The 12,233-nt window shown below is 36.9% G+C and overlaps 1 protein-coding gene across 2 annotated transcripts; it reads left to right on the top strand.

The window, feature by feature from the left end:
• The first annotated feature begins 10,593 nt into the window (after nucleotides 1-10,593).
• Nucleotides 10,594-11,804, top strand: eny2 (ENY2 transcription and export complex 2 subunit). 2 transcript variants are annotated; one of them, XM_016509287.1, is made up of 5 exons: nucleotides 10,594-10,775; nucleotides 11,087-11,160; nucleotides 11,256-11,326; nucleotides 11,413-11,487; nucleotides 11,667-11,804. In XM_016509287.1, the coding sequence occupies exons 2-5, from the start codon at nucleotides 11,093-11,095 to the stop codon at nucleotides 11,738-11,740; spliced, it is 288 nt and encodes a 95-aa protein (XP_016364773.1). In that variant the 5' UTR covers nucleotides 10,594-10,775; nucleotides 11,087-11,092; the 3' UTR covers nucleotides 11,741-11,804. The 2 variants fall into 2 exon arrangements, with proteins under 2 accessions (XP_016364773.1, XP_016364782.1); XM_016509296.1 differs by lacking the exon at nucleotides 10,594-10,775 and adding an exon at nucleotides 10,783-10,912.
• Nucleotides 11,805-12,233: the final 429 nt, after the last annotated feature.

Raw genomic sequence — 12,233 nt, 5'->3', positions numbered from 1 at the left:
GTTTGGCTGGGTTCAAAGGGGTTTAGGTTTCTGAAAACAAGCCATCTGACCTGCTGAGCACCAGCTTGGCCACCATCATAAACCGGCTAAAACCAGCAGGTGATATTAGATTGTTTGAGATGTTTTTTTTTTTCTTTCTCAGAATAATATGTGCACTTTTGTGCAATATTCTAAAAAAAAAAACAACAACATCAATGTTTTATAATAAGCCGTATAATTCTAGCAATGCTATTTTAAATTGTGACTCATCATATAAACAACATTAACAAATAGCTGTGCTTCTTCAGGAAGCCATCAAACGCTATGCTAGCGGTTGCGGAAATATAGCAACGCAACAGGCAGCTATTCACTTTCGAGTCCTTTGACTCTTCACGGACCAGTGGTTATTAATCAATGTCTGCCGGTGATGTTTTGAGTGGGAGCCGAATCCCTCTGGGTTTTGACATTCAGTCCCCATAGAGAAACTGACACCATCATTCAGTGTGATTACAGCAGCACATCTCAAAAGCAGGTGATCACTGTACTCAAGGGTTGCACTGGGTGCTGTGCCATTCTTCAAAGATGAGGCAATACACTACACAGACTCTTTTCATAATGGAAGCACTGAACTAGAAAGAAAGAAAGAAAGAAAGAAAGAAAGGCTTTCTTCTGTGTAACATAAAATATACTAAAATATATGATAAATAATGGCAGTAAAGAATCTATTTCTTTAAGAGAGAAACTTCCTTAAAAAGAGATATTTCAGTTAATTGCCTATTGGCTCTCTCACACTGCAGTGTTAGATTAAACTGAATGAATACATTCCATTTTATTAACTGGATCAGATTGGATTATAGCCACAAAAGCACTACTGGAATAAATGTATTACAGAAATCACCTCATGAAGTATTACTCCACTATAATGGAATGGTTTACATTTACATTGCTTTTTTTGACAGATGCCTTTCATCAAAAGTGACCTACAAGGTCATGCAATATTGTACAGTGAGAATTGATTTTCGTCCGATATGACATTAATCAAGTGAAGGCCAAGTCGAAGGCAATCATGACAACCTGCACATGGTGCCACAAACAAAGGCTGAGCATCTGAAGAGTAGTACAGCTATAGATAACATTTATATAGAAGGTGTGGTTAGTGTAAAAGGTTTCTTCTACTATTAAGAAAAAAAAGAATAAAGATCAATTCAGGCCATAGAGATCTGTGTCTTTATCATCATCAGAAATCTTGTGTAAACACTATTGATTGTAATCTATGTACTCTTTATCACCAAAAGCAAATGACTAGCCCTTTCTAGTCACTTAGATTGCCCTGACTGTACTTAATGTCCCTAACAGCATTCTAGTGAATATGTAAATAACAAACACATGACCTACTTATTCTAAACTCTGTACAATGGAACACACAACAATTCAAGACGCATGTTATAAATTCTATCACTAAAGGATGCATTTAAGCTTACTGCAATACGTAGAAGGGTGCCATTCATGTTTCTGAGTTTAAAAACGTGAAAAGCAGGGCAGTGGAATTTAAAAAATTGCATGTTTTTTAGCTTTCCTGCGCTAAATATTGTGATCTGTGCAAAATGCTGCAGTGCAAAATGCAACAATCAAACATGTCCATCTATGCCGAAAAAATGGTAACCTGAAAATTGCAACATTTTACTTAATTGGTTGTATTCAAGTCAAAAATATTGCTTAACATCACTGAATAACCCTAGATTAATTTATACCAACAAAAATAATTTTATGAGTTAAATTAAATAAAAATCGCTATTTAAGGTAACAATTGCAGGATACCACTTTATACAGTGTAGCGCATGTTTACATAGACAATAACATGGAAAAGCAGAGCAGTTAAATGCAAAAACGTGTTCTGTGTTTCCTGTTGTGACACTCACTTGCTACTGAATCTTGAGAATCACAAAAAACACATATTTTACCTGAGTTGCGTTTGTGATTGTATATAGCTGAAATACCTGAAAAAATGGCAAGAAAGTTTTTAAGTGAGTTGTAATGACTCTTATGAATTGGTTCTTTTCAGCCATTCTCAGACAATGGGCTGCATAACTCATTTAGCATTATCCGAGTCTCTACCCAAGATCAATCACCGTGGCAGCAATAAAGCTTCTCCAAACACTGACTAAAGAAGATCATCAATAAACCATTAGTGAAAAGCTTCTCGATGTCTCCAACACACTGGACTCTGGTTGAGCTGAAGACCAAACTACACTCTGGTGCTCTTTGCGGAGGCTGGAGCTTATTACTGGAGTCCACAAACCTATAACCCTAAAGGTTATTTGCTGCCTGCATGGTAATTAATTCTCAGTTGTATGTCACAACACATCACATACACCCTACATTCAGCCAAGATTTCTCCATCAGTATGTGCTCATCCTCAAATGTGCATGTTAGAGTGTGCACTATAGCCTACTGAGAAGCGGTCTTGCAGAGGTACAGTTTCTGTACATAATTAGTTTATTTTGAGACTTTCTGGTGTGTACCATATATGTTATTTTAATGAACAGGAAATTACCAGAGGAAATCTGTTATACCAGCTTGTCATTTATGTGACCAGAGGACATGGCATTAAAAGAAGTTATTCAGCTTGCATGCTAATGAAATAATTATCTAGTAAACTGCAATGTTGCTCAGTTCTGGCATGTTACAAAACTCAGCAAAAATACCAGAGGACTTCAATCAGCCAAGGTAGCTCTATCTCTTAATGGAAACTCCATTACAATTGATGAATTCCTGTAGGGGAAGTGTTGCTGCCTATCCCATTGACAGCAGGACATGAGAAATATCCTCAGTCCATCTCTGACGCTCCACACAGCTACATGAAAGATGACATGGCAGTTTGCACACTGGCCACAGTCCAAAGTTGGCTGTTTTTCCAGGTTTTTCCAGGCTTTGCCATCCTCCCTAAAGAATCTCATCTAATGTTCAGCCATGATTATCTGAAAGCAAGAATTAGTAGTGATGGACTCTCCATCTAAACACCAAGAAACTCAATAAAAACTTACAATTGCCAAACTACATTCAAACTACTTTTGAAATGTACTTTGCTACACAAGCTATGAAAAAACATAGCTAATATTAAAGCTAAAATTAAGATTTAATATAGAAGTTTCAAATAAAGTCACATTGCGAAATATAGTTACAATTATCATACAGTCACAATTCTGAAACATTAAAGTCAATCACAAAACAAAGTCCAATTTCAAGTCAGTCACAATTACAAGAAATAGCCACAATTACTTTTTGTTCAATCTGAGAGTAGAAATGGGCTTTCATATACAGCATTACACTTAAAGTGCCCCTATTATGCCATTTTTATGGTTCCTAATATTGTTTTGGGAGTCTCCTACAACAGGATTGCATGCATGCAAGGTCAGATACATTTAAAGTACATAAAACTTTTATATATTTTTTTTTTTCAAAACTACACTCTTATAGGCTCCAAAAGGTTTTTTTTTCCAGCCACAGACAAACCATTTTGGGTTTCCTAAAGAACTTTTCCACAAACAGTTCTTAAAAGAACCATTTTTTATTGGTGTGAAGAATATTTTTAATAAATTGAAGAACCTTTTTCCACTATAAAGAACCTCTTGTGCAATGAAAAGGTTCCATGAATTCCAATACATAACATTTATTTTTAAGAGCAGGGACATGCACAGACATTTTGAGGGGCAGGAGCTCAAGTGGAAAAAAGGGCACATCTCATATTTATTTTAATGTTTGTTTGTTTTTTTTAAACAAAATTTTAAATATATTAACACAACTCTGACTTACTTACCAATTTATTTTAATTCCCTCACACTCAATTGTTTCATGTTGTTTCATTTTTCAACAGATGTCTACAAATTAATCAGTTCACATAGAGACCAAAAAGATCTATCAGCATACAACATTACTAATAGAATGGATAGTTATTAGATGAGGAGCCTGAGATTAAAATTATGAAGTTATTGTTTAAGGCAGGACACTTCATGTACTGTTCAATTTTGAGATTTTGGTCTATTTTGCTTCCATGCCTTCTTTTGCTCTACTGGAAAGGACTTTTCCAAAATACATATTAAGGTGTTTGTTTTAAGCCTACTACCCTCGTCTGTTTGCTTCTGTAGATTTCTTCTAAAACAAGCTATCTGCATATTTAGACTCTTATGTAAGTCATTAACTAATAACTGGGGAAGTTCTGTGGAGATATGCTTTAGTTATTTTGTTTATCCTCTTCATCTGCAATGCAAATAAAAATGTATGCAAATTAGCGCACTTAAATTACTTAATGCCTGGTTTGCATATCAATGTGTTGATTCTGATGACGTTAGTGATTTTACTGTATTCAGCTGTCGTTTCTCCATGAAGTTAGCCTGTATGCCCATGATATATTGCCTTAGCTAAACTTTAGCTAACTTATTACATGATAGCTCACAAGTCATGGATGTTAGCAAGACAAATTAAGTATATTTGCCTTTTCTCTTTTGGATAATTAGCTGTAAATTCGAGGCACAGGTAGCTTAGTCTTTTGTTCATCACCACTCACCTCCACACCAAGACAAACACAACTGGAAAGGGAGGGAGGGCTTCAATTCTGCGGATCTCTGCCTGTCTGTGATGTGCATGTGCCGATCAATGTGTGCTACACTGCTGTGTGTGCTGTGCCTGTGCAGAGATGTGGGGACGCGGAGAGGAGAAAGGCATCAGAACTCGACAGAGTCTCAGCATTTCCCAACCCGACCTGATATTTAGATTTTTTATTTGTTTGACAGGGAAAGCTGTGCACAAACAGAAACACACACACACGCACACATATATACAAATATTAACTTATAAAAAAAAAGGGCACATTCTCTCCAGGAAGAAAAAGGGCAGGTGCTCAAGCCCCCTTTGCTGTCTATGTGTGCATGTGCCTGAGAGTGTGTCCAAACAAAGCAATTCACTCAATCAATTTGAACTTTACAACACTACATGTAAAATACAAAAGACATTTTAGGAGACCAATGTAACACCATGTGATTTAAAAATAGCAAGTCAGTATTTTGGCACACTCTACCACTACTTAATGGGTAAACAAAAAGCTGGAAAAGCTACATTTAGTTACTCCCAAAATGAGTGCTCTATCAGTGTGATTGGTGTTTGTACGTTGAGAAGACTCAAGCAACCAAAAAAGAATGAGAGCTGAAACAGAAAAAAATGAGTCTATCATCACTCACATCATCAATTGCAGTTCAGTAAGCCCAACACCACTGAGACAGTGATGATATTGACTGATACTGGCAGTGGCAACACACATAGACCTTAAAAAAGAGCTCTCACCTCAATTTTAGTTTTAACACATCTGCTATATTGAAGCCCTTAAGCTGTGGTGCTGAAGCTGACTGTATTCAAAACGACCCTCCATGTGATCAACTACTTGAGGAGGAAGCTGCCCTCATAAATTCCCTCTCTCCTGCACTGATGTTTGTCATCTCGGGATTTATTTCCAGCATTTCAGTCGACCACAACAGAGTCCCTCATTTCAAATTCAGAGTCGGCTTACTTCATTAAGCATGCAACAACATTGCATAGCTGCAGGTGGCCAAGCACTAGAGAATCAAAGCAATGACTCTAACTTAAGCAAGCGTCTCTCTTCAGGCGCTCGCTGAGGGATACCCATTTGTAGCACTGAGATTAGCTGCTAATTATAGATGTGGAGCACATGAGAGACTCAAAAAACAAACAACAGCTACTGTTGAGGTCAGGATTGCTGTGGCAGATGGATGAATTATGAGACTGGGTTGCAGGGTTATGGAAAGCATTCCCTGTTAATTAAGCTCAGGAATTGACAGTCAGTGACAGCCTTGATGCCAGACTCGAGTATGCTGTGCTGCTTCTCTCAAGGGATGAACTTTACCGCTGCATCTCAAACAAGATTTCATCAATGACACAATCACCAATTTCCCACAGCAGCTTATGCATAATCATCAAATGAATGCTACTGCATGCTCTGTTCCTCATTGAGTGATTTTGCCCCAAACCCGTTTGTCACTGATTAAAGTTGAAGCAAACGAGTGTCGCTGATGAGAAGTACGCATCCTCCTCACTTCAGCGTTCCCACCTGAGCCCTAAATCTTCAGACTGTCTCTTGTGATCGCTACCTCTCTCATGAGAAGATCTGTGCAATGCTATCAGGTAATGAGCGAAAGCAGAAAGACTTGAGAATAATTTATTTCAGTATCATAATCACGCTTTTTAAATCTGACAAATGCATTTGAGACGTGCAGCAGATGGGAGCTGGGTCAGGAATGACTGAGTGGAATTTCTTATGCATAATCACGGTTCTAACACATTTGACAGCTTCTGTAAGCAATTTGTGCATCATGAGTGTTACCAAACAGATTTGCAAAAAATAGCGGCTGCTTCCAAAATAGCCATTGTTTGGACCAAGAATTCCAGCATTTTCATACATCTCAATGGGTTGACCAAAGCGCAGGACTTCCAGAATATATTTGACTTGTGTGCTGTAATCTTTGCTCACAGGCATTCAGTACTGGACTATTTTTGTAGCCAATAACCTGCATTTTAAATGGCATTTGACAAATCACTTTGGAGCCACAGGAAATGAAATGGAGAGTACCATGATGCATGTGCGTGCTTTGAACTCCACGTAAACAACGCATGCGCGTGATAATGCTGACGTAGAACATGATGCGCCTTGTTTATGTTCAGAGGACAGCATGCGCATGCGTCGTGGTACTCTCCATAATGGAGGCAGAGGGTGACTCCTCATAGAAGAATTGTTGAATAAAGTCATTATTTTAGATTTTTTTTTTTGCGCACAAGAAGTATTCTCATAGCTTCATAAAATTATGGTTGAACCACTGATTTACCGATGTCCTTAGTACCATTCTGGGCCTGGGAACATTTCAGTTGCATTGCTGTCTATGCAGGGTCAGAAAGCTCTCGGATTTCATCAAAAATATCTTAATTTGTGTTCCGAAGATGTCTTACGGGTTTGGAACAACATGAGGGTGAGTAATTAATGACAGAATTTTCATTTTTGGGTAACTATCCCTTTAAGTGTCTTTCAAAAAAAAAATCAGGAGCCAGCAACCAGTGGATGCAGTCAAAAAAATGGAAATTAGTGTTATTGTTTTTTTTACAGTTTAAAAAACAAATATCTTTAAAGCAAGAATTTCCTCTTTACATCTGATGCTCTTTAATAACAGTATTAGTCAGCATGCAATGGTGATGTTTGCTGAATAATGCCAAGCAAGATCACGATTTCTCTTGCATCTTTCACTCTGACATCTCGATTATATGACAAAGGCAAATTGCCCCAGTTCATGACGAAATAAATGGCGGCTGTGGAGTTGCCAGGCATTAGCAGCTGTAAGTGGCAGATCGAGTGCCGCACCAGGCTGTAGAGGAGAGAGATTGTGAATCACCAGGTCCCTTCCATAAACACCACCTGGAGAAACTTCCTGAAACAATTAAGCTGTTTTTAATGATTCTTTTAACCCTTAAAAAAGGGCTATGACCGATATGTCATTTTCCTGGGGCTTAACATTTAGGCTCTTCCTGCAAAGCATTAAAGCCAGAGTTTATATTGGTCTAAAGCTGTTATTTAGCCAGCAGGTAACAGTCTTCAGCATAGATGAGACAGATACTGTTCATCCACGAAGAATCTCGATTAAATATCCCAATAAATTTCTCTGCTTAGGCATGTCTCAGCTGCATTCTTCACTTCACTGGTAATGGTTAGTGAACGATAAAAATTTGCCCTAGAGAAACAGGCAAAAGAGGGTGTTTAACTGCTCACCTCCTATCACTTACACAACTTTGATGATTAATTATAAATTAATATCTCAAAGCATTAATAACACTTTCAGATTATGTTCCGCAGCTCATATTTCAACAGTTAATAACTTGTTTCGAAAACTTTTTGCATAAAAAGTTTGAAGTTAAGCTGAAAGGAGACTAAATAAGGAATGATCTTATTTAGACCCCTCAGACTGACAGTTAACAAGCTGTTTCTGGATTTCACGTGTGAGCACGATCAATCTACCCCTCCTTTTCTCTCATTTAAAGAGACACTATGACTCTATAACAGATCTTGTAAGCCATCAATCACTCTGTCAGGCCAGGGTGTTTCCACTTGAGTGCACACTTGCTCCTCAATTGTATAGCCTGAGTTCATGACTTTAACACACATACAGGTCACTATCAATAAAAATCAACACACAAAATTCTGGAAAGGTGTTAACGGCAAATGTCATGAGCCTAAGTCCATTCAACACAGAGCTTGCGATGCTTAGATGTCAGTAAAACAAAGGCAATTAAAAAATCATGAGGCATCCAAAAGCGCAGTAGAGTGTTTAATTAAACTAGAGATGAGCAAATCCATGGTAAGAGACTGTCATGGGGTCTTCAAATCAAGCAAAATAAGGCCGCTTAAAAAGCACAATGCCACACTTGTTAGCGGTTTATGACACCCCCATGGTTTATTTAGCTGATTTGGGTGGAAATTATAATTTAGATAATTGAAAAACTTTTAAACCACCAGACATTTGATCTCAGAACTTTGGAAGGTAGCTACAACTGCCATTATTGGTGATTTTTAAGATTGGTAATTATAAAGCAGACTTGAAGAGCAAAAATTGATGTCCGGTTATGTCATGGTGCTGTTGATTCTCCTGATACATAATTTTTCAGAACTTTCTGACTTTAATCAATGCCTTCACGCACTCTCTCAGGTAATTAGGTGCCAAGACCTATATATGTATAATCAAAAAAATGCTAAATTGGTCTGCGCTCGAAAAAAATCTATGAGGTTAAAGCAAGAGATACACAGGAGAGACCTTTCTGACTTGAAATGTGATTGCAAAGCTGAATTTTCAGACGCCATTACTTTAGCCTTTAATGTCACATGATCCTTCAGAAATCATTCTAATAGGCTGATTTCATACTCAAGTAACATTTATTATTATTAATATTGAAAACAGTGTTGCTGCTAAATATGTTTGTATAAACTGTAAATTTTTTTAGAATTATTTGATGAATAGAAAGTTCAAAAGAGCAGCATTTATTTGAAATATAACTTTTTTGTAACAATGTCTAATCACTTATGGTCAATTTAATGTTTACTTGCTGAATAAAAGTATTGATTTTAAAAACAAATAAAAAATATATAAATGAATTGAATAACATAAAATCTTATTGACCCCAACAACAGTAGTGTACATAAGTGTACATTATAGGTTCTGCTTGACATAGTCCAGACAAACCAATATGTATCAGTTAAGTGTTTTTTTTTTTTTTTTTACCTGAGTAAAAAGAACCTGACTTAATCTGTACCACAGGTGTTCTGCCTGGATCAAACAGCCAGTCAGTATGACTTCTTCTGCCTCACTGAAGGGCTTCTGGCTGCTGTTGTAACCTGAATTAGTTATTCCGCTGCAACTTCACTCCCAAACAAGGTGCATGGAAGCAGAAAACCAAAAAGTTAGCACACAGGCCAACACAGACATGTTGATTTAATTAAGGTTATAAAATATCCAACCAATAGCTAAGTGTTTCTGATTTGTCTTCTATGATGGTGATTTGATGCAGTGGCCTACTACAGGATGCCCTTAAAGAAATAGTTCACCAAGAATGGAAAATTCTGTCATCATTTACTCACTCATGCTAAACACAAAAAGTGACTTATGGACTATTTTGATGATACGTTTGTGATGCTTTTGCATGCTTTTTTAAGCTAGACAGCGCCAGTCATTTATTGATAGTAACAGCATACATGACTAGCATATCATTCATATTGTTCTATTCACATTATTCCATTTGAATAATGTGAATAAAAGAAAAAGATTACAGATTTTTCCTTTTTAGGTGAACATTAAAACTTTTTCTTTAAGCTACTGGAAAGCTTTGCAAATTTGTGTGCTAAATCATACTTGGTCTCACCTAATTAACATCTTTCTCAGTGCCCTTGTAGGCCTACATAAAATGTAGTGCATAATTTATGAGCAAAGCATAACATTTTCTTCTAAAAATACATTACTCCTTGACTAGCATCATCACATTGTGTTCTTGTACAGTTTTATTCTGAAATAATCTTTAATTTACCTGCATTCTCTATGACACACCGCCATCTTGTGGTGTAGAATACCTTCGTAAATATGGAGAAAAGCGTAAATATTAATTTCGCATCAATGAATGTAAGTTAACATTATATTAAATTACACTAAGCATTAGCTAACCTTCAGAAAAGTTTACCTGACGTTCTTGTGTAATTTAACTGTGGTATTATACTGTTACCACAGCAGGCCTAAAACCACTCCAAGTGCCATGCAAGATTAATTTAATCAAAATTAATCGATGAATATATTTCCTCTTGATAGATTAATTGAATATTACGAATCTACAACATGTCTTTCAAAATGCAGTCTAGTGAAAACATGGTGTATTTTCGTAAGGACAGTTTCGGTCTTTCTCCACATATATTTGGATAACTATGGCGTATATTCTAACCACAAGTACACTATTTCAACGACTATTAAAAATACATGAGAGTAGTAGAAAAAAAACATGTTAATATAAGGCCGCTTCTTCTTTGCTACATCAAGCAACGCCATACTGCAGATCGTAGGAACCATTAAGTTGGCAGGAACCTTCCGCCGGTGCGCCTGTTTCTGTGGGGAAGGTAAACGGTGTGCGGAACGGCCGGCTACAAACAACAGCAGAGAGGTCCACACACACGCCGATTAGAACATTATGCTTATTTTCGTCAGTGTTTGGTACGTTTATTACAGAATCACATAATATTAAATTTAATAATAACGTTAACTTGATAGGGCAAGCACGCACGGGCCATTATAAAAATAGTTACCCGTGCTCGTTAGCGGCAAAGTGAGAATGAAAAAAAGACATTTCGGTAAAAAATGTATTTTCCCACGAAGTCCGGATTGTTTGTCTTGTTTGTTCATGTTTAATGTAAAAATGAATAGTGTATATTGTGTTTTGTGAGTGGGCACACCCATTGTCTGTTGCACTGGCATTGCGAGCTCGATATTATGTCATGTTTAATCGTTTTCAATTCTTGTTTCAGATTAATATGAGTAAAGAATCCCAAATGAGGGCCGCCATTAACCAGAAGTTAATTGAAATGGGTGAGAGGGAGAGGTAAGTGTCTATAATCAATTGCTAAGTTTTTAGACGCATCCCATTAGTGCATGCTGCATTTCATTTATGAAACACTGTCTTTGTTTTTTTTTCAGGTTAAAGGAATTGCTTCGAGCCAAGCTTATCGAGTGTGGCTGGAGAGATCAGCTCAAAGCCCTCTGCAAAGGTAAAAACACTGGATCCGATCTGTCTCAAATCATTGCATACACTTCAGTGGTTGATTTTTGAAGAAGTATCACTGGTTGATTGCAGAGGTGATCAAGGAGAAAGGAATAGAGAATGTTACTGTAGAAGACTTGGTCGCTGGAGTTACTCCCAAAGGAAGAGGTAGTTGGTTCTTCATCATAAATCCCTTATGAGTGTTATAATGAAACCATTTTGGTGTTAACAAGTGTCGTCAAACATGAAACGACTTAGATTTTTTATATGCATTAATTTATGAGTGATCAACATCAATGCAACACAGAAAAAGCATGATCATCATCAATAACTCTTGTGTTCCTCAGCTCTGGTGCCTGACAGTGTAAAGAAGGAGCTCCTGCAGAGAATAAGAGCCTTCCTCGCCCAGCACTCGACATGATGCTCAGCATATCTAAGAATACTCTGAGAGTATCTGTCATTTTTGTATTGACCTTATGCCAATAGCAATGCCAGAATGCTATAAGTTGAACTGTTTTCATGGTGTGATTTCACTCTTCATTGTGTGTTTTTGTTACTGCCAATAAAGGTTGATCATGTTTGTATATATATATTATTTTGGACAGCTTGATTCATTTAAGGAATTTATCTCTGTATTGAATTAATGTGTTTTTCTAAAAGTCAGAGTCTAGTACAATATACAGAGAGACCCTCATTCACCAAAACACCACTGCCCTCTGCTGGGCAAGGCTAGATACCTAATGATAAATCTCTAATAAATGATAAATCTCTAAATACATAATCCAGCTAAACTGTAAAAATGTAAAACAAATAGTGCTAAAAGCACAAACACACATCATAGGATAGAATTATGAAACAATTAAGTGTTTGATGTGGTAAGATTAACTAAGCTATCCAAAAGTAAAACTTTTTTT

This window comes from Sinocyclocheilus rhinocerous, unplaced genomic scaffold (genome assembly GCF_001515625.1).
Source record: "Sinocyclocheilus rhinocerous isolate Xijiao unplaced genomic scaffold, SAMN03320098_v1.1 scaffold222, whole genome shotgun sequence".
Taxonomy (NCBI): domain Eukaryota; kingdom Metazoa; phylum Chordata; class Actinopteri; order Cypriniformes; family Cyprinidae; genus Sinocyclocheilus; species Sinocyclocheilus rhinocerous.
Note: the sequence above shows the minus strand (reverse complement) of the source record. Positions and strands in the feature narration are given on the sequence as shown.

Bases quoted from the DNA above. Each gene is read 5' to 3' on its own strand.
- eny2 (XM_016509287.1), top strand. From the start codon at position 11,093: ATGAGTAAAGAATCCCAAATGAGGGCCGCCATTAACCAGAAGTTAATT. The intron at 11,327-11,412 runs GTAAAAACACTG...GGTTGATTGCAG, and splicing joins GCTCAAAGCCCTCTGCAAAG to AGGTGATCAAGGAGAAAGGA. The intron at 11,488-11,666 runs GTAGTTGGTTCT...TGTGTTCCTCAG, and splicing joins AGTTACTCCCAAAGGAAGAG to CTCTGGTGCCTGACAGTGTA.